The following is a 20,230-nucleotide window of genomic DNA, read 5'->3' on the forward strand; positions in this document are numbered from 1 at the left end:
TTGGTGCAGTGTATTAACAGATAGGCACATGCGAATTCCAGTATGCCAGCATCTTACTCGTGCGGCTGAGCGCACCGGAATGCTGGAAAGTGTCACCATATAACAGGAGATCTGAACCTGAAGGTAGGGACTCGCATCACAGCGGGCAAAGCGCCAGGCTTCACACAGGAAAATTCGTGCGGCGTTCGTGAGCCACGCAACTTGATCCTAGCATTTCTAGTGGGCCTTTGTATCCCTCTCTATAATTTGGGAATTCCCATTGGCAGGTTGCGTGGCCCACATAGGTAGCATGGATTTTCTCACCTGCCGTGCATACGACTATGTCAGCAGAGCCGGAAGACGCCTGACGGGTGATTCCCGCCCGTACCGCCATGCTGTTCAAACCTTGTAAAAGCTGTACTTGGGTTATTCTGCATGGCTTTAGCTTCACAAGAGCTTTTGCCTACTTATAATCTCGCGTTGCCCCCATCCTTCACTGTGCTCGCTCGTATACAGTCGCAAATACAGTGATCGTTCCAGTGGTATGCCTCCATTTTGATGGTTGAATGATTTGCGTTCTAATAAATGTCTCGCTTCGCAGCCATCAACATGCGTCTCCTGGATACTCACACGGGACTCTTTGTCGACTCAAACTCTCCCGAGTTTACGCCATTCTATCGCACAGATGTTCATCCGACGGAGAACAGACGTACCAGGAGTTGAGGGAGATTCAAGATCTATACTATGATCGCTACGGCCATCCTAAGCGTGCACAACCAAGCACCACACCCCTCGAGCCTCCTCCCACAGGCCAAAATGAACGTCAGGCAGAGGTACGAGATGCGGCAGACTTGTCATCGTTTACTGTGGTCGATCCTGACTCTGGCAAGCAATTAGGTCCCAGTCGTGGACGCGTTCTCTTACTCCGACGGCTCTTCCCGATGTGTTGAGGTCGAACCTCCCCACTCTCCCGACGCTAGCATTCATTCAGAGCTGAGCCCTATCTGGCGCGAAAAGCAATTCAGCGACAAGATCTACCACGCTTGCAAAACGGCGTGGGAGAACAATTAGCGCTACATCTGGATCGACTCGAGTTGCATTGACCAGTCTAGCAGCTCGGAGCCCACCGAGTCTATCAACTCGATGTACAAGTGGTACGGCAATGCGTCCTTGTGCCTTGCCTACCTCGCGGATGTGCACGATGTCGCCGAAAGCGGGGATTCGGTCCAAGGACAGCTGAGCGCCCCAGGGTCCGAGTTCCGCGAGAGCGAGTGGTTCACGCGTGGATGGACCCTCCAAGAACTCATCGCCCCAGAACGCGTCGTCTTTCTGTGTCAAGCTTGGCGTCTTCTGGGGACGAAGGCTCAGCTAGCTGAAGTCTTCGAAGAGATCACCGGTATCGGACAGGGTGTCTTGCTACACGAAGAGTCCCTCCATGAGATCAGTGTCGCCAGACGAATGTCTTGGGCAGCGCATCGGGTAACCACAAAGCCAGAGGATTTAGCCTACTGTCTTCTCGGGATATTCGACATCACGATGCCTACGACCTATGGCAAGGGCTGTCGTGCATTCCACCGTTTGCAGGAGGAGATCCTCAGGACTATCACGCACACACACTACCCGACCTGCACGAGCAAGCCGAGGTTGAGCACCCTCGTACGCACACAAGCACAACGACGCCCGTCCCCAGTCCCTCCCCCTCCTCTCCCTTCCCCATCTTCCCCACATTTCCTCTCCCCATCTACCCATGCCTCGTCTTCCCGCCTTCCCTCTCAGCCGTCCTCTCACTCGTCCTCAGGCAATAGCAGCTACGTCTGCCTGACCCTGATGCTGAGTCCGCCCCTAACCCCTAGGGCGAGGCGTGTCGCGGCCCTGCGCAGCCTTGCGCTACGCTGCGCCAGAGCCGGAGCAGGATGCTCATCGGCGAGGATGAGGAGGGCGACTCGGGCTTCCACGCAAGCGACTTCGAAGGAGAGCTAGAGCGGGGGCCCGCAGCGCCGGTGGCCGTCGGTGGGGGACATCTTCTCGCCTAGGGCAGGATGGGGCGGGAAGGGCAGCGTCTGATCCGAGATTGGGGATGGGGAGGAAGGCGGGAAGGGGAGCAGGTTCTTCGAGAGAAGCGTGCATGGCGAGGTCGAGCAGGCGGGGGCGCTTCAGGACGCGCAGAATCGGCCGGTGGAGCGCGAGCCGCGATGCGTGAAATAGTCGACGCCTGGATGAGGGGGACACGAGGAAGGGTTGGGAAACGCATCGAGCGCCACCGGGCGTCGTCGCGCGCGAGGCCGACGTTCTCTCGCTTGGACACACGCTTGGCCATCATCAGCCCACCTACGCACACTTCGAATGCGACAGCAGGAGACACGCACGACGTGCTGAACGCCTGATACTTCCCCCTATGCCTTATGCTTGCTCCAGAGTCCCCTAAACTCTTTCCTCAGGTGCTCTTTCTCTAGGCGCCGGTCGCGCTCGCCCTGGCCGTCGCGGCGCGTCAGCGGTTCACGGCCTCGCGGCGGTTCATCTTATCGCAGTCGAGCACGACGGCTTTGTCGACGAGAGTCGCCACTCGGGCGCGCCGTGTACGGGTCGCGGTTACGGCACAATTCAGGTCCAGGTTGGCACGGGAGGCAGGTCTAGAGGAGGAGGAAGCAGAGGGTGCAGGGGGGCGTGGCGATCTGGAAGGAGCCGGCCATGAAGACGCGGTGGATGCTGAATTTGACGATTGTATGGGACTTTAGGTTTGTACGAAAGGATTGCTGGACGTTGAAACAGGGGGGAGTACGCTTCACAGAGGAGTTAAAACGACGCGTTAGGGCCCGCAGACACGGGGCGTACCGATGTTGGAGGAAGCCCTGCACATTCTACAGGACGCGTTCATCGCGGCTACGTAAAGATGCCTGACAATAGAGATGGCCTGCACCAGGCGTGTTCGCACGTGGATGGCATAAAGACTGATCACGAGAGACACAAGGACATGCACCACGAAACGTGGAGACGGCCGTGCTGAGCCAGTCAAAGCGGATTACGCAGGGGATGTTGTCCTTGTCCATGCCTCGTGCGGCCCCGTACGAGAGGGCATTAGCTCTTCAATGGTGGACGAGCGAGCGACGTGATGGAGATCTACTATGTAGCGTTCGAACACACGCTCACGCTGTGGGTGGCGCCAAAGGCAGCGGAAGACTGCGACTTTCAGGCTCATGACAACTCCGGACCTTCTTGTGAGCACACGCACATATTCCTTGCTTGACCTGCTTGCTTCTCTTCCCACCAGGTCACGAAGGCTGACGGTGTTCTCTCAGTGCCCATTGCTGTTCCACTGTACATTTGCGGTAGGTTTCACTTGTTTAAGAAGGAGCATATATTCGTTACTCTCCTCTACTTCGGGTGGACGCGAGGACGTAAACATGCACCGCGTCCTCATATATCATCGGAGGTTTTCATCGCCGGGCGTGAAACCATTGCAGCGGGTCGTTGAATACTGGCTTCCAGTGAGGCTTATCGCTCTGCTGATTTTGTACATTCCACAGTCCAAGTGACAATTTTCGACTCGTGCTTCCTTGACCACGCCCTCGGTGACTGTTCGCACCGGAATCCGCGGTCAAGTCTAGCGTCCGCGCATGAAGAGCCTGGATTAACACACAGCTATAGGCCAGGTAGGACGTCGACAGGCGGCTGTGTCGAATGTATTGGAGGGCATCGCAGTGCTGACTACTGAATCATGGTACTCGGTCTGAAGTTGCAGATGTCCGTATCGGAAGTGGTTGGGCTCTCACGGCACGTCAAATCTCCTGTGTCCCTGCTTGGAAGTACGATGCACGGCCTCAACGCATAGTGGACAATTTTTGTGGGGTCGGTCCTGGTTAAAGGCTCTTCCACTCCCGTGTCTACACATCTCCAACACTGTCCTTTGGGTCCGGTTGCTCAGTCGTTTCGAAACGACTACTGCCTCTTGCCAGGTATGGTGTTTTGCCGAGGTCATGGTAGATGGCGCTGTTCTCAACGTGTGACATTCCCAGCAGGACAAGATGCGCCTCCTAGACACTGTTACGGGACTGTTTGTCGACTCCGACTCCCCCGAGTACAAGGAGCACGCCAGATACGCCATCTTCTCGCATCGGTGGTCGTCCGAGGGCGAACAGACCTACCGGGAGCTGAGGGAGATCCAAGATCGGTACTATGGTCGCGATGGCCGTGCAAAAATGTCACTGTCAAGGTCCGCTCCTCTCTGACTTGCTGTAGCTAGACCTGACTTCAATATACCCATGCAAGCTGTGGACGCGTCCCCCGAAGACCCTTCACAAAGCGTCAAAAGCGAAGTCCACCCTCCCTCAGCCTACCATCGAGTACCCAGAGCTGAGCCCCATCTGGCGCGATAAACAGCTCAGCGACAAGATTCGCAAAGCTTGCGAAATGGCGCGGGAATATGGCTATCGCTACATCTGGATCGACTCGGGCTGCATCGACCAGTCCAGCAGCTCGGAACAATCCGAGTCCATCAACTCGATGTACAAGTGGTACGGTGGTGCGTCGCTGTGCCTTGTCTACCTTGTGGACGTCGAGGATCTCGCCGGACGGGAGGATTCGTTCCGATGGCAGCTGGGATTCAACGGATCCCAGTTCCGGGGGAGCGAGTGGTTCAAGCGTGGCTGGACTCTGCAGGAGCTCATCGCGCCGAAGCGCGTCGTGTTCCTGTCGAAGGGCTGGCGTTTTCTTGGGACGAAGACTCAGCTAGCTGGACTCCTGGAGGAGATCACGTCCATCGATCAAGCCATCTTGCTACACCAGATCCCGCTCACGAAGATCAGCGTCGCTAACCGCATGTCTTGGGCAGCGGAACGGAAGACGGCGAAGCCGGAGGACATAGCCTACTCGCTCCTCGGTATCTTCGATATCAACATGCCTACGCTCTATGGCGAGGACGATCGCGCATTCTATCGCCTGCAGGAGGAGATCCTTAGGCGCATCCCAGACCAAAGCATCTTCGCGTGGACCGCGTGGGGCCTTCACCCTATTGCAGGGTTGGCTGCACTCTCTACTTCAGCTCCCTGGCATTCTGTTCCAATCAATCTACTCGCTCCTTCCCCTGCCGTCTTTGCCAAATCCGCGGTTGACGCAATTCCTCACGAAGACTTCCTATCCGAGTCCTTTCCCGACCTATCGGACGATGACCGACAACGACTTCTCCAAGGGGCCACCCAGTCACCGTACGGAATGCGCATTGCATTCCCAGTCATTCCCCCCATGCCTCTATCCTTGCGTCAAGATTCTTCAGATAACAGTATACATCACTCTCCACCTGGAGAATTCTTGGTCCTCCTTGCCTGCCACGATAGCTCTGGTCTCTACTCTCGTGACCACTTTCTTGCACGCCTTTGCTTCATCGGCTCCTATCCTGACGTCCTTCAGTCGTGTTTCCTCAACTGGCGCATGAGACCCAACCTGATCCTACTAGACCGCCGCGACCTTTCCGGCCGCAAGATTGACGTAAAGACCTTCCATATGGGCCACCCGACAGTGTACATCCCTCGCCATCGGCGACATCTACCTGAAGGGGTGATCTTCGCGTTGTCCTCGATATCTGACAAGGTTCTGAAGATACAGGGATACGAATACAACTCGCGGTGTAAAAAGAGGGTTCAAGGCAGCCCCTGGTTGACTTTCGGTATCTCGGGAGGTGACTTGGATTATGGCGAGATTGTGTTCACTCTGGTCGGCAAGTCCCGTAGAAATACGGATACAGTGGAGGCCAGGGTGGACTTCGTCGATCGGGACGATCCGCCCAGATCTCTTGATTTTTCAGATATCTCCGAAGATACCCTCCTCTGGTTCGGCGAGGATGCACCCGCTCCGAAGAGGCGAATTGTCACCCTCCTATATGCCGAGGGAGTTCGGAGAGAGGTCTCATCCGAGCGGCTAGTTGAACTCGAACTGGATTCGGGGAACATGCAATGCTGCGTCCATTTATTATTGCAGAACAAAAGCGGCCAATACAAACACCTCGCTCTGCGTTGTCTGTTCCAGCCTATCACCTCTCTCAAGTACGATGTCCATATCGAGCTCTTCTCGTCACCCAGAAACTTGCGGCAGATGGGAGCGCTTGCACGCGAATACGGTGATGATCCGGACATGACGCGTCGAATTTTGCAGGATCGTGAACTCTCTGACACCCCGCTAGTTCCTCCGGGGCCATCGACTTCTGCGAGGAGTCACAGCTCATCCCCAAAGGAACTTCGGTGGCTTCGCAAGCCCGGCGGTCCGCGCACACAGGCCACCCGACCTGCTCAAGCAAGCCGAGGTTGAGCATCCTCGTACGCACACGTGCACAGCGACGCCCGTCCCAAATCCCTCCCCCGCCTCTCCTTCCCCCATCGTCCCCACATTTCCTCTTTTCATCTGCCCGTTCCTAGTCTACCCGCCGTCCCTCTCGCCCTTCATCCCTCTCGCCCGTCCTCTCAGCCACGTCTGCCCGATGCCGATGCTGACGCCGCGCCCGACCCCTAGGCCACGCACGCTCCTCTCGAAGAACTCGCTTTCGCTATCCTCACCCTCCCCGCTTCCCGGCCCAGGCGAAGAAGAAGTTCCTGCTGGCAGCCCGGAGCACTACGGTCACTTGCTCGCCATTAACTCCTGCTCTTCCTCTCCTCCTCTCTTGAAGTCGCCCGCGCGGAAGCCCTCCTCGCCCTCCTCGCCCTCCTCGATGACTATCCTGCTTAGGCTCTTGCATAACGCAAGACTGCGCGGGGCGGGGACACGCTCCCCGCGGTCGAATGGCGAGTCGAGCAGCCAGGGCCGCACAACCGGCTGCGCGGATGCGTCACCTCCTAGGTCTCCTTCGTGGCCGGGGGGTGCGCGAGCCGGGTCGACGTGCGCGACTGATAAAGAAGCGTAGGACGAAGAATAGGAGGCATTTGGGAGGGCATCGAGCGCCGCCTGACTGCTTTTGCGCTTCCCCATCGTCGCGAGTGCAGAAAGCGCGATGCCGGCGTTCTCCCACCTAGCAACACGGCCCTCATTAGCATGGACGCGTAGACTAGCAGGCAGCGCAGAGGGTCATACACTTGCCCTTTACGCCCTGGTACTTGCGCTTGAGCTCTGTGAGCTCTGCCTTGAGCCGCTCCTTCTCAAGGCACCGGTTGTGCTCGCCCTGGACGTATGCTCCACGTGCGCCGATGGCGGCATCGCAGCGGTCCATGAGGAGGGTGTTTTCTTGCGCGAGCGCGGCTGCTTTGTCTGTGAGGGCGCGCGGAGCTCGCAGTTCGTATTCGCGGTAGGGATCGGATTCTGGTCGGCGTGGGAGGTAGGCAGATGTGAAGAGGTGGAGGGAGAGGGAAGAACAGCGACATCGGAGGAGCAGGCAATGAACACGCGGTGGCTGCTGGGCATAATGAGCGTATGGTATGTTTTGGCCACAGAACGACGGTCGGGGATTGCTGGAGGTGAGCATGAACAATGTGGGCCACGTACCGAGGGCCTGTAAATTGGACAGGACGTGCTCATAGCGCCTACGCTACCAGTAGACGTGAGGCACGGCTCGGAGCAGAGATGGCCTGCGAAGGGCCTGTTTGCGTGAGGAAGCGGACGCAAATTACAGAAGACATATACGACCGCGACGCGTGCATCGGACGGGGACTCAGGGCAGAGTACGCAGGTGTTTGGAGACCATATCTTAACATGCATGTGCGCATAGAGTCTGCCTCGTTCACTAGGACGCCTATTGCATTCTCCCGCAGTTTCTCAATCACTCCTAAATATCTGGTCGGAACTGTGAACTTGAAATCGTCTGGAGGTGAAATCGGCTTTGAATCGAGCAACAAGCAACATCGCCATATCCATGGAAATCTGACTTATCATACATTCGTATCTTGCGGTGCGGGCACAGGATGGGAGCAAAGAATAGACGAAATGACAACAGTGTTTGATACACCCAAATATGTACTTAGACCATTCACGATGCCGCCTAAAGCACACTCAATATAACCTATAACAGGAAGCTCGGTGAGCCTACCCGAATGCACTGACATCTAACCTAAACCGACTCACCTCCGAAACAACTGCATCGACCGCCTGCTTCAGTACAATCATTAACATCCCAATTTGCTCCACTACGACTGCTTTGCACGTCGAGCATCCCCCCGCTCCTTCATACAGCCGGTACAACAGACGACTCTCGAGCTTGTCCAGCGTATCCTGGTGCGGTGTCATGCACAGCGCCATCAGCAGCCCGTCCCAGAACGTCTGGAACCATGGTGCGGCACACCCACAGTACAGCTTGCGGCAAGACCAGTCTGAACCTCGATGTTTGACGCATGCCCGACACGCAAACCAAGTCCATTCACCCAACTCACTCATCCTAAGAACACTGGGTGCACCTGTGGCTTCTGGCCATTTGCATTTCGTGCGCAATGCAGCGGAGCACTTCGCGCGGTATGCGATGAGGCGGTGGTACGCGCCCACGCTGAGGTCTTCGAGCTCTGGGGGACACACCTCGTGCGCAAGTGTGTGCGCAAGGTGCGCCTTTGCAGCCGCACGGGCAGTGTCCACGAGGTGAGCAGTGAGCGCGAGTGCGTATGCGCGGAGGGGTGTGGTGGTGATGAGCGGCAGCGCCGCGGTCTGGAGAAGGCGAGAGGCAAACACCATCTCATACTTCTGTGCGGCAGCGAGGAGGGCAACCGCTTCGTCGAGGGATGCGAGCGTGGGGGGCTCTGCGGCGGGGTAGTAGAGCCGGAGGATGGGCTGCAGCGTGCTGCTCGGCTCAGCCATGTCGACAACGATACGACTCGTGCGCTCGGAGTCGGGGCCCGCATTGGGTGTTTTGGACTGAGAGGAGGGCGGGGGCTGTGGGAGACCCGGGTCAAGGAGGGACTTGAAGACCGGGGATGCGTCCTCGAGGATCCACCGGAAGACGAGGAGATCGACCTGGTTGGATGTGCGTAGAACGACATCCGCGGCGGCTTTGTCGAACGGTGCTGGTGCGTTTTTATGGAGGTTCAGTCTCTCCTCGAGGTCCAGAGGTAGGCTTTCCATGGGGAGATTGAAGTACGTTGGCGACGATTGGGATCCCGGTGTACTCAGATTAAGGGACGGAGGGATAGAGACATGATGAGGGCTAGCATATATATATATATATATATATATAGCTACCCGTTGAACAGTGTGCTGCGGCAAGTGAAGGCCAGCCTGACGGCTCGTGCGTGAGACTGAAGCGACATGAAACTCAAACCTTTTTTGTCACCGACGCTTTGATACAAATGCCATGTTACTGTACAAGCTGGGATCCAGTACCCGCCAGAGGACAGCTTCTAATAGCAAGGAAAGTCAGCTTGAATTGTGAGGATCAGATCGAAGACACTTGCGTTGATCAACTTGTTCGCTCAGGAGTCAAGCGCTCTGCGTCTGGCGAAACAAACATCTTCTCCAAGCTTCCCACCATACTCGTCCTATGACTAGGGGACATGGAAATTACGTCTACTTTTCATTGTAGGAGCTCTTCTCGTCACCCGTGCTCTTGTCGCATATGGAAGAACTTGCCCGCATGTGCAAAAGTGACCCACCCGTGGCGAGGGGATTCTTGAAATATCCCAAACTCTATGACGTCTCGCTGTCTCCTCCTGAGCCATCGCCTGACGTGAACAGTCAAAATCCACTTCTACATTGTTTCCTTCTGGAGGCGTCCTTCGGCGAAGAGGGCGTGGTCCTTGACACTAGCCCCTCCTTCGAGGAATCGGCGGCTCCCGTCCCTGCACGCACATCATCCGGTTCGACAGAGGAAAATCCATGAACTCTGCACACATACGCACAACGACGCCCGTTATGCGTCCCTTCCTCACCTGTCCTTTTTCCAACGCCCCCACGCCAATTCTTCCCGCCGCCTCCCTCTGACGCGTTCTCAAGCGACAGCAGCCACGCGGTGCTCACCCCAGCCCCGGTCCCAATACCCCAATCCCGCTCTTTGAGCCACGCGCGCTCTCCTCCCTGCCCCCAAGCTCAGGACAAATGCTCCCTCTACAGGCCCCCCGACGCCCGGGGGGAGGATATATTCCGTGCGGGCGCCCCCGAGGGCGGCGGATTCACAAACGAGCTCAATCACCTCCTCCCATCGCGTCGTCGCCGTCGAAGTTGCCCGCGCGGAAGTCCCAGTCGCCCCCCTCGTCCTCGTCATCGTCAATCGGCATGCGGCTGCGGCTCATCGGATCGGGGCTGCGCCGAGCCTGGGCGCATGTCGCGAGGTCGAACGGCGAGTCGAGCAGCCAGGGACGCTCGGGGGCACGCTGGACGGGCCAGAAGGACGCGGCGCCTTCGTTCCTCACGGATCGATCGAGCGTGCACGAGCCGGAGTTTGGGAAGCAGTCGCCATGCGGGGACGGAGAGGTGGACGAGGACGCGGTGATGGGGAGCGTCTCGAGCGCCGCCGGGGTGCTCTTGCGGTGTCCCGTCGTCGTCGCCTCGAGCGCTCGGAGCGCACGACACTGGCATTCTCCTGCCTGGCGACGCCCAGAGCGCCCTCCCAGCACGCACGCGTGCCCGAAGAGATGAGAAGGGAGCGAGGGACTCATGACGCGTCCGATGCCTTGTACTTGCCCATCGCGCCCTCGTACTTGGGCCTCGGTTCCTGCAGCTCTTTCTCGAGCCGCTCCTTCTCGAGGCGACGGTCACGCTCGCCCTGGGCGCGGGCGTCGAGTGCGGGGATGGCGGCCTCGCAGCTGTTCATGAGGAGGGTGTTTTCTCAAGCCGGCGCAGCGGCTTTGTCTGTGAGGAACGCGTCGTGGTTCGTGTTCGCCGTAGGGTTCGGGTCCGGGTCGGCATGGGAGGCAAGCAGAGGTAAGTGGGTGGAGGGAGAGGGAGGAGCGGCGACATCGGAGGATGCTGGGTCTTATGTATGATGAGTGTGGGATACATTTTGGGTACGGAACGAAGGTCGGGGATTGCAGGAGGTCAGCAGTGAAAGCAGTGCGCGTGAGCAACGAGGGCGACAGGTACCGCTGGTGAAAGAAGGCCTGAACACTGGACAGGACGCGCTCATCGCGTCTGCGCTGGTGTCGATGTAGGAGGTAACTGCACAACTCGGAGCAGAGATGATCTGCGAAGGGCATGTCTGGGTGAGAACGCGGAGGCAAAAGGAGACGTGGCAACTCTCGGAGGTAAGGCTGACCATTTCTTGTGCGTGGAGACTGCCCAGTCGTGCGTGGAGACTGCCCAGTCGTGCGTGGAGACTGCCCAGTCGTGCGTGGAGACTGCCCAGTCGTGCGTGGAGACTGCCCAGTCGTGCGTGGAGACTGCCCAGTCGTGCGTGGAGACTGCCCAGTCGTGCGTGGACGGACGAGCAAGCGACGAGCTCACTTCGGCCACATGTTCACGTGCAAGTCACGCCTCCGCAGGCGTCGACAGTATTGGAACTCTTGTGAGCTCTCTGGCACGCGCATGCTAGTACCCGACGTCTCAGTGCTGCTTATTCACGATGTATTGCTTGCTTGATCTTCACGTCTTGAGCTTCACCTATTTTGCGTCTCTTCCCACCAGGTCAGGAAGGCTGACGCCCTTGCTCATCCTCAAGGCCTACTTTGAAGGCCTGATCTACATATCAGTGCCCTGCGTTGGCACAGTACCGTCGAGTCCGGCGGCAGTCTTCTTTGTCTGAGAATGAGCACATGCTCCACACTCCCTGCTACCGCCGGTTCAGGCGAGGGGGTATACATCCATCGCATTCATGCAGGTTGTCTCCATGAGTCGCCGGGCTCGAAATTGTCCACTCAAGGCGTCTAGAGAGTCTTATTGCCCTTCTGTGCCCTGCTAATTTCGCGTCTCCCGCGAACCAGACGCAAATTTTCGACGTGTGCTTCCCTCACCACGGATGAAGCTGATCACATCGAATCGTGGAGTCAAATCGAGCATCTACGTTCCAAAGAGTTGACGCACAGTAGCAGGCTCCAATGTGACAGGAAGGCGGTTGTGTCGAATGTATTGAGGAGTAACAAAGCGCTGACTATAGTTCAATAGAACTCAGTCCGGACTCGGACCTGGTCGTACTTGCATATGTCCACATCGGCAGAGCTGGTGCTCTCACGGCACGTCAATGTTTATGTCTATGTGCTTGGAAGCACGATGCACGCCCTCGCCGCGTGGTGGACAACCCTTGCATGAGTCGGTGCAGGCAAGCAAGGCTGTATGAGGGACTTGCGCCGGCCTCCTTCTCACTCGAACAAGGTCCCCCACCTCCCCTTTCCACATATCCTCGACCCTATCTCCTGTATCTCGTTCCTTAACGGTGTCACATACAACTCCGTCCTACCAGGTACGACATTGTTTGATGCCGCAAACAGATGGTACCATTCTCATCCATGCTTTGTTCCTAGCCGGACAAGATGCGCCTCCTAGATACCCATACAGGACTGTTCGTCGACTTTAACCCCAAAGACGACGAAGACCCACCCAGATATGCCATCCTCTCGCATCGGTGGTCTGATAAAGAGCAGACATACCGGCAGCTGAGAAAAATCCAAGCTCGGTACTACGATGACGATGGCCGTCCGAAGATGACACCGACAAGCTCCCCAGGCTAAGACCCTTCCCCAGGCTATAGAAAGGATGGTGGCGAGGTACTGTGCGCTCGACTACGTACTCTAAGACCCAGTGGTTAACCCTCCCTGCGATACACACGCAGGACGTGTCCGTGCCCTTCAATCCCGAAGGCCCTCCGCTTGGCGTTGAACCCGAACCCATCCCCTCCTCTCCCCCCGCCGACAACTCAGCCCTGAGCCCATTCTGGGGCGATCCGGATCTCAACGCAAAGATCCGCAAAGCGTGCGAGACGGCGCGGGAGTACGGCTATGACTACATCTGGATCGACTCGGGCTGCATCGACCAGTCCAGCAGTTCGGAGCTCACCGAGTCGATCAACTCGATGTATAAGTGGTACGGCGATGCTTCATTGTGCCTTGCCTACCTCGCGGACGCGAGCGACGTCGCCGAAAGCGGGGAATCAATCCAAGGGCAGCTGACCGCCCCCCAGGAGTCCGAGTTCCGCGGGAGTGTGTGGTTCACACGCGGGTGGACTCTGCAGGAGCTCGTCGCGCCGAGACGCGTCGTGTTCCTGTCGAAGGGTTGGCGTTTCCTTGGGACGAAGACTCATCTAGCTGGACTCTTGGAGAAGATCACGTCCATCGATCAACTCGTCTTGCTACACCAGATTCCGCTCACGAAGGTCAGCGTCGCTAAACGCATGTCTTGAGCAGGGGAACGAAAGACGGCGAAGCCCGAGGACCGAGCCTACTCACTTCTCGGTATTTTTGATATCAACATGCCCACGCCCTATGGCGAGGGTGATCGGGCATTCTATCGCTTGCAGGAGGAGATCCTAGGGCGCATCCCAGACCACAGCCTTTTCGCGTGGCATGGTAGCCCCAATTGGGACCCCTTCCTTGTTGCAGGGTTAGATGCGCTCTCTACGCGGACTATCGATGGGTGGACTTCTCTCCATCTTCTCACCCCTACGTCATCTGTCTTTGCGGGATCCACGACGAGGCAATCCCCCACAAAGACCTGGTTCTCAACCTATCAGATCAAAGCCAACGACAACTTCTTCAAGGGGCCATCCAGTCGCCGTATGGAATACAGGATTGCGTTCCCAGTCGTATCCCCCCTGCCCATATCTATACATCGCCAACTTTAGAACAAGGAATGTAGAGAATACTTCCTGGTCCTCTTTGCCTGCCGCGATAGCTCTGGTCTACACCCTCCTGACCACGTACTTGCTCGTATCTGCTTCATCGACTCCGAATCTGGCGTCCTTCGATGGTGCACACTTGAGTAGGTCGGACTGCGGTCCGAGCTAATCCTGCTTGACCGCCGCGACCTTTCTCGCTGCAAGATTGACGTGAAGACCTTCCATTTGGGCCACCCAGACGTATCCGTCATGCGCCCCAAGCGGAGTCTACTTGAAGGCGCGGTCTTTGCGCTGTCGTCAATATCCGACGAGGTTCTGCAAATGCAGGGATACAAGTTCCGAAATCGGTCTGAATCAAGGTTTGAAGGCAGCCTCTGCTTTAGTCTCGGTATCTCGGGAGGTGACCTGGACTTTGGCACAATCGTGTTCAGTCTAGTCCGCCAAGCCCCTTCTTTCCAACCAAAGTGGGTGACGGCTAGGGTGGATCTCATCGATCCGGACGATCCGAGTTCTCTTGACTTTTCAGATATCTCCCATGAGTCCATCAACTCGCCCGCCCAGGACTCAATCGCTCCGAAGAGGCGAGTGGTCCTCGTATATATGGAGGGAACCGGGACCAGGAGTGTCTCATCCGAGCTGCCAGCTAGTTTCTCAGTGAACTTAGCGGATATGGAAGGCTGCGTCCACTTCTTATTGCAGGACAAAGGTGACCAACGTAAACACCTGGCGCTGCGTTGTGTGTTGGAGGCTATCACCTCCCTCACGTACGTTGTTCATATTGAGCTCTTCTCGTCACCCGTGTTCTTGTCGCCGATGGAAGTGCTTGCACGGGCATACGACAGGAACGAGTTCGAGGCGTCGATATTGGCATCCGACCATGGTCTCCTGAACATCCCGCCATCTCCTTCGAACGCATTGACTCCTGCGAGGAGCCCAAGTCCGCTGCGGGAAGACGGCAGTGACGATGACTCTGGCCCGTCCTCCGCAGGACCCGCGGTCCCCGCGCGCACACCACCCGACCTGGGCGAGTAATCGGAAGTCGAGCGTCCGCATATATCGCATGCATGCACAACGACGCCCGTCATACGTCCCTTCTCCGCCTCTTCTTTCCCCCTCCTCCCCACACCCCGCATTCCCTCTCACCCAACCTCTCACTCGTCCTCAGGCGACAACAACCACGTCGGCCTCACCCCAACGCCGGTCCCCCGCCCACGCACGCTCCTCTCGAAGAACCCACTCCTGCCCTCCTCCTCTTCCCCAAACTCGAAAGAAATGCTCCCCATCCCACCCCATCCCGCCCTGGGCGAGAAGATGTCACCCGCCGGCAGCCCCGAGCGCTGCGGTCCCCCGCTCGAGCTCAAATCCCCCTCCCCTCCCCCCTCTTCGAAGTCGCTCGCGCGGAAGCCCGAGTCGCCCTCCTCGTCCTCGTCAATGAGCATCCTGCTCCGGCTCTTGCGCAGCGCGGGGCTGCGCCGCGCCGCGACGCGCTTGGCGAGGTCGAACGGCGAGCCGAGCAGCCGGGGGCGCTTCGGGATGCGCAGGACCGGCCGGGCGGACGCGTCGTCCCCCGGGTCCCCTTCGCGGTCGAGCGAGCGCGAGCCAGAATGAGCAAAGTAGTCGAGGCGGGCGACCGACGACGAAGACGAAGCGGAGGCGTCGAGTGCCGCCTGGCTGCTCGTCCGCTTTCCCGTCGTCGCCACCGAAAACGCGACGCCGGCGTTCTCTCGCCTACATAGCAACGCGCGCCTCGTGAGCATGGACGCGTAGGCGCGCATAGGGAGGAAGGGGACTCACGACGCCTTGAGGGCCCTGTACTTGCCCTTCACGCCCTCGTACTTGCGCCTGAGTTCCGTGAGCTCTTTCTCGAGCCGCTCCTTCTCGAGGCGGCGGTCGCGCTCGCCCTGGGCGTGCGCGTCACGCGCGCGGATGGCGGCCTCGCAGCGGTCCATGAGGAGGGCCTTGTCGCGCTCGAGCGCGGCGGCTTTGTCGGTGAGGGCGGCGATTTGGGCGCGGAGGTCGCGGTTCGTGTTCGCTGCGGGGTTCGGGTTGGGGTTATGGTTGGCACGGGAAGAGGGGGAGGTGGAGGGAGACGGAGGGGCGGCTGCGGCGGCATCGGAGGCGTCGGCGATGAAGACGCGGCGGATGCTGGGTATAATGAGTGTATGATACTTTTTGGGTACGAAACGAAGGTCGGGGATCGCTGAGAGCGGAGACGGGGTGGCAGAGCTCAGAGAGTGGCCCAGGACGCGTGAAGGACTGGTATGGCACGTACCGATGGTGAACGAGGCCCTGCAGGTGGGACAAGACGCGTTCATCGCGTCTGCGCTGGTCTCGAGGTAGGACGTGAGACATGCCTCGCAGCACAGATGGCCTGTAGAAGGCGTGTTCGGGTGAGAACGCGGATGGGGGAGAGGAGGAGACGTACCGCAGGGGGTGCAGACGGGGAGCCTGAGCTGGTCGAGACAGATGCCGCAGGTGAGGGTGTCCATGTGGATTGCACCGAGAGGGTATCCTGGTCCGTCGCGGACGGAGGAAGGAGCGAGTTCAAAGCAAAGAGCGGACGGGTTGGGCGGAGACGGAGACAAACATGGCCCGCCTGCGCGTCCCTCGCCCCGCTTAAGCCCACACACGCTCACGTGCTCTCACACCCGGCGCCAGATGCGACACAGCCACAATGGTGCATCTGTGAGCGACTCAACATCTTCTTGCACCCCATCAATGAGCATCAAGAGTGCTCATCCTACGTAGCTCAGACATCATACATTTTCGCGTCTTTCGCGGAATCCTCTATTTATCCTCTGAAGTGCTCGCATTTATGACAAATATTCTCTCCTTCACAGCCAAGCTCCCCATTTTGGAGCCCCCGACCATTAGCGTCTCCGAGACAAGCAGCACCCTCGAGGCCTTTCTCAACTTGAAGCTCTGCTACCAACTCTCCCTCGTCCCATCCTAAGAGTCCTTCGACGACGCAGCCCAAGTTCTCAAACAATGGACAAGCGCTAGGCCCCTTGGCACTCGCTCGCCCTCTCCCTTGTCGCCGCACACCGTTTACGCCTTTGCCGAGCGTGCCGGCTTCGACGCCTCTCGCTCCGAACCCTCAACCATCCCTGCCCCGAGCTGCGCACCTCCCGCGTCTGCCCTCCCGGGCTCCCCGTACAGGTCCCGGCCCACTAAGTACCATTGCGGCTGATGCGCCCGCCACGTGTGAGACTGCAGCAACTGCAGCTGCGTGAGCTTCTGGCTCGAGTTGTTGCGGTCCACTCGCTACTCCGACTCCCACTCGCACTTACGGGTGTTGCTCATGAAGGTGCCCGATCGATTGCTCTCCTCCAACCTTCCCGTCATGAATACCCAGCGAATGGCGAAGCTGTTCGCTACGTTTGGCGTCAAGGACATGCTGTACTCCCGCGTATTGTCTCGTATGTCGTCGGGTAACGAATGGCTCCACGAGTTGCGCAACAAAGGAGATTCAAGCGAATCTAATATGCGGGTCATTGTCGAAATGCTCCACGACGTAGCTGAGGAATGAGGAAGATGTGGAGTTCAGTCGTGCAGCGCCCCCGCAGGGTCTCCCGAACGCATCCGAGAACAAACAGTAAACGGGATGTACATGCCGAAAATGTTGCCAGCTAATCATGTATCCTTCCGAAGCGGTACGAATCGCCATAAGGTCAATTGCCCCGTCCTCCTTCTGTCCTGCCATGAATGTTATTGTTTCTCAAAAGGCTACTATTAGTGCTAAGTACCAACGCGGCAGTGAGATGACGTAAAGGGGCTAATGTAGCGCTCATGGTTGCCGCGCTTAAATAGGATCGAGTGCATGTTCGTTTTCCAGATTGCATTCGTTTTACACTCTGGACCACCCAAAGCCCTCAGTTATGCCTCCCCGCAAGAGAGTGAAACTGAATGATGGCAAGGCACTCGCTGGCGACCGCACCGAACTTACAAGCATCAGCAACCCTGTGGTTGCAAGTGCTGCCAGCACCGATCCAGACGCGGAATCATCGCGCAAGTCCAGAATACGCAAGGGCTGTCTGAAAGACATACCCAACTGTGCGGTGGAACTCCAACTTGAGGTTTGTCCCCCCTACCTTTAAGCCTCGAAGTGCTTTGAATCATCTCACGACGGCTCGAATTCCAGATCTTCGGTTACCTACAACCACAAGATCTCTTCAATCTCTCGCGAACGTGCAAGGCCTTCCATTCCTTCTTCTTGCACCGTAGCAACGAACGTCTTTGGGAAGCATCCCTAAAGAACGATGAGGACCTGCCTGAGAGACCGCCATGGATGAGTATACCGGCATTCATTCACCTGCTCTACTCGCCCTATTGCCAGGTGTGCCACCATCATCACCACCTTCGCCTATGTACACTAACGTTTTATGCCACACACAGAATTGCGCTAGTCCCAACGTTCGCAAAGCTACTTGGTTGTGGTTTGCTCGGTACTGTTCCCACTGTCTGCCCCAGATGTGAGTGGCACAGGCTTCTGGCAATCGCAGGCGTGGCTTATGCCGCCGTTATAGGTCTTCCTCCACTATGGCCGTCGAAGAGAAGCTGAAGCGCGTGGATGCCGTTTTGCAGCGGCAGTTTAAGAACCAGCCTGGGTGGTTTTTGCACGGGATCGACGAAGAGCGTCCGAAGGACCCACAGTAAGTCGCATTCTATGCAGTACCAGAAAGCGTAGTCACTTATCGAGACCATCTCTATAGGCGCGGCTATTACAATTATCGTTATCATCGTCAGCAGGAGAAGCGATACCTTGCTCGGGACGTGGACCAGTTGATCTCCAAGTGGAAAGCCTTACCCGAGCGTAAGGGTTATGATGTCCTGGACGCTTTCTGCCTCAAACGGAAGAATGAGCTTATTGTGCGGGTTAAGGTGGGTGACCTTACGGGGCGCTGCGCTCACACGCCGTGATCTCATGATATATGTAGTACGCTAGGGACTGTGAGGAGTGGTACGAAGAGCGAAAGCAGGATCGGAAGGACGAACTCCAGGACGTACGAAAAGAGCGGTTTGAGGCGTAAGTAGCCTTTTCTGTCCCCAAGAAAGTTCATCATTTGGACTAGTTTGTGTTTCAAGGATTCTCGAACTTCTCAAGGAGACGGGTTGGAAGAAGGAGTTGGATTTCCTCGGCAAATATGGACTCGAGAAGATGTCTCGTTTACCGGTCGTCAGGCAGTCTACGAAGCTTACGGACAAGGGTACGCCTCTCTGAGCCACGCCGTTGCATCGCATGTGATCCTTATGTTCCCGTAGGGTGGGAAAAGGTGCAAGATGCGCTCGACGGCTTTCTGAACGACACTCGTGCTCAACGGCTGAAGGCAGAGAAGGAGCCGATCATCAAGGAGCGCTTTGCCGAACTAGACGCCGCCATTGTCGCATACTGCGTCACGTTCCCGCGCAACGCAACAATGCGCTGTCACCCGCTGGCGTTTGACCTTGCGCCCATGAAAGAGTTAGAACGCCTCGCCAACGCCCCGGTCTCGGAGAACGTCACACGGGAGAGTTTCGCGTCCATCGTCCCGAAGCTCGTCGACAAGTGGTTTGCGAAGCAAAAGGCCGAATTCGAATCGTTCCTTCGCCCTCACATTAAGTGCGACCGTGTCCCTCAGGGTGTGGGCATTCTGGATCTCGCAATCGCTGTTTTCAACTTGGGGACCGACTACCGCCCCTCGGGACTTCGTTACCCTTATATCCTCACTCAGTGGCGTTTCCGCGGGTCCAATAGCAAGCGGCTTCTGGGGGTCTTGCCTCCTGGCCACTATGCCAGCTGTGCAGCTAATCATTATTATCAAATCCCCTTCACGGTCAGCGGGCTCGACAAAATGGAGGTCGAGCAGGGGATCAAGTGGACGCGATCCATACTCACGGCTCTGGGCCTCGATCCCGACCGGACGACAGCCGCCGAGCTGGAGAAGTGCGAGGGAAGACTTCGGTGCGCGAAGTGCAAGGCCGACGGGCAGCCGGATGTCGTCTATGCCTGGGAAGCTGCAGTGAGTACTCGAGTACACACCTCACACATTGTGAAAGCGTCCACTGAGACGAGTGTCACAGTTCTTACATACCGCGAACAACAATTCAGGAAAGAAGACGTGTTACCATAGTCGTTGGGTCCGGGTCAAAGCACCCGATATGGCTCGCGTGAAGGAGCTCGAGGCGACCGCGCATGAGGTCACACTTGACACAGAACGCTTCGGTTGGTGCTGCAGCCTCTGTCTTGAAGATTGGTGGCCTGGAAAAGCAAACGAGATCCGCCAGCATCTTGCGCAAAAGTCGGTTCTCCTTGGCACTCATGCACTGGTACAAACGTCACTCACCAAAACGCAGGCATCAGATTGAAGACGCTCGTCGTGCCGTCGAGGATGGCACTGTCTACATCAATCCCGAGCACCGGCGTGTGCTGAGGAAGCCACCTGTCACTTTACTACCTCCGTAATCAGGCGACACTTCTGATTTCAAGTACCCTTGTACGCTATCGAACCAGTTGGCGTCGAATCGATATATCTCCCAGATGAAGCATCGAGCAATGCTCGGTAGTTCTACACACGTGTGACTTTTGGAACCCCCTTTCGAGCACAATCTCATGCC

General features: G+C 57.5%; 8 protein-coding genes across 8 annotated transcripts; 5 read left to right on the top strand and 3 right to left on the bottom strand.

The window, feature by feature from the left end:
- Positions 1-1,122: 1,122 nt before the first annotated feature.
- DICSQDRAFT_167595 (uncharacterized protein) lies at positions 1,123-2,012 on the top strand (the record flags this gene model as incomplete). Its single annotated transcript, XM_007363187.1, has 2 exons — positions 1,123-1,791; positions 1,833-2,012. 2 exons carry the CDS (start codon positions 1,123-1,125, stop codon positions 2,010-2,012), a joined length of 849 nt encoding a protein of 282 aa, XP_007363249.1.
- Positions 2,013-3,549: 1,537 nt separating this feature from the next.
- DICSQDRAFT_81715 (uncharacterized protein) lies at positions 3,550-5,204 on the top strand (the record flags this gene model as incomplete). The annotated part of the gene is made up of 4 exons (XM_007363188.1): positions 3,550-3,629; positions 3,713-3,932; positions 3,993-4,189; positions 4,246-5,204. A coding segment is annotated over exon 4 (816 nt), but the record flags the coding sequence as incomplete, so codon positions are not given.
- A 2,575-nt stretch (positions 5,205-7,779) lies between these two features.
- Positions 7,780-8,635, bottom strand: DICSQDRAFT_134091 (uncharacterized protein). The gene is made up of 2 exons (XM_007363189.1): positions 8,017-8,635; positions 7,780-7,954 (listed from the first exon to the last, which is right to left on the bottom strand). The coding sequence occupies exons 1-2, from the start codon at positions 8,611-8,613 to the stop codon at positions 7,934-7,936; spliced, it is 618 nt and encodes a 205-aa protein (XP_007363251.1). The 5' UTR covers positions 8,614-8,635; the 3' UTR covers positions 7,780-7,933.
- Positions 8,636-9,235: 600 nt separating this feature from the next.
- Positions 9,236-10,800, bottom strand: DICSQDRAFT_101358 (uncharacterized protein). The gene is made up of 2 exons (XM_007363190.1): positions 9,330-10,800; positions 9,236-9,272 (listed from the first exon to the last, which is right to left on the bottom strand). Exon 1 carries the CDS (start codon positions 10,527-10,529, stop codon positions 10,056-10,058), a length of 474 nt encoding a protein of 157 aa, XP_007363252.1. The 5' UTR covers positions 10,530-10,800; the 3' UTR covers positions 9,236-9,272; positions 9,330-10,055.
- A 1,535-nt stretch (positions 10,801-12,335) lies between these two features.
- Positions 12,336-13,642, top strand: DICSQDRAFT_167599 (HET-domain-containing protein; the record flags this gene model as incomplete). The annotated part of the gene is made up of 4 exons (XM_007363191.1): positions 12,336-12,498; positions 12,547-12,569; positions 12,635-13,174; positions 13,226-13,642. 4 exons carry the CDS (start codon positions 12,336-12,338, stop codon positions 13,640-13,642), a joined length of 1,143 nt encoding a protein of 380 aa, XP_007363253.1.
- A 243-nt stretch (positions 13,643-13,885) lies between these two features.
- On the top strand, positions 13,886-14,668 carry DICSQDRAFT_167600 (uncharacterized protein; the record flags this gene model as incomplete). Its single annotated transcript, XM_007363192.1, has 1 exon — positions 13,886-14,668. The coding sequence occupies one exon, from the start codon at positions 13,886-13,888 to the stop codon at positions 14,666-14,668; it is 783 nt and encodes a 260-aa protein (XP_007363254.1).
- A 758-nt stretch (positions 14,669-15,426) lies between these two features.
- Positions 15,427-16,125, bottom strand: DICSQDRAFT_53673 (uncharacterized protein; the record flags this gene model as incomplete). Its single annotated transcript, XM_007363193.1, has 4 exons — positions 15,427-15,617; positions 15,702-15,836; positions 15,909-16,007; positions 16,062-16,125. 4 exons carry the CDS (start codon positions 16,123-16,125, stop codon positions 15,427-15,429), a joined length of 489 nt encoding a protein of 162 aa, XP_007363255.1.
- Positions 16,126-17,514: 1,389 nt separating this feature from the next.
- Positions 17,515-20,151, top strand: DICSQDRAFT_160177 (uncharacterized protein; the record flags this gene model as incomplete). Its single annotated transcript, XM_007363194.1, has 10 exons — positions 17,515-17,712; positions 17,778-17,972; positions 18,032-18,108; positions 18,163-18,288; positions 18,349-18,517; positions 18,574-18,662; positions 18,722-18,843; positions 18,899-19,635; positions 19,697-19,914; positions 19,970-20,151. 10 exons carry the CDS (start codon positions 17,515-17,517, stop codon positions 20,076-20,078), a joined length of 2,040 nt encoding a protein of 679 aa, XP_007363256.1. The 3' UTR covers positions 20,079-20,151.
- Positions 20,152-20,230: the final 79 nt, after the last annotated feature.

Source organism: Dichomitus squalens (assembly GCF_000275845.1).
Source record: "Dichomitus squalens LYAD-421 SS1 unplaced genomic scaffold DICSQscaffold_5, whole genome shotgun sequence".
Classification (NCBI taxonomy): Eukaryota; Fungi; Basidiomycota; class Agaricomycetes; order Polyporales; family Polyporaceae; genus Dichomitus; species Dichomitus squalens.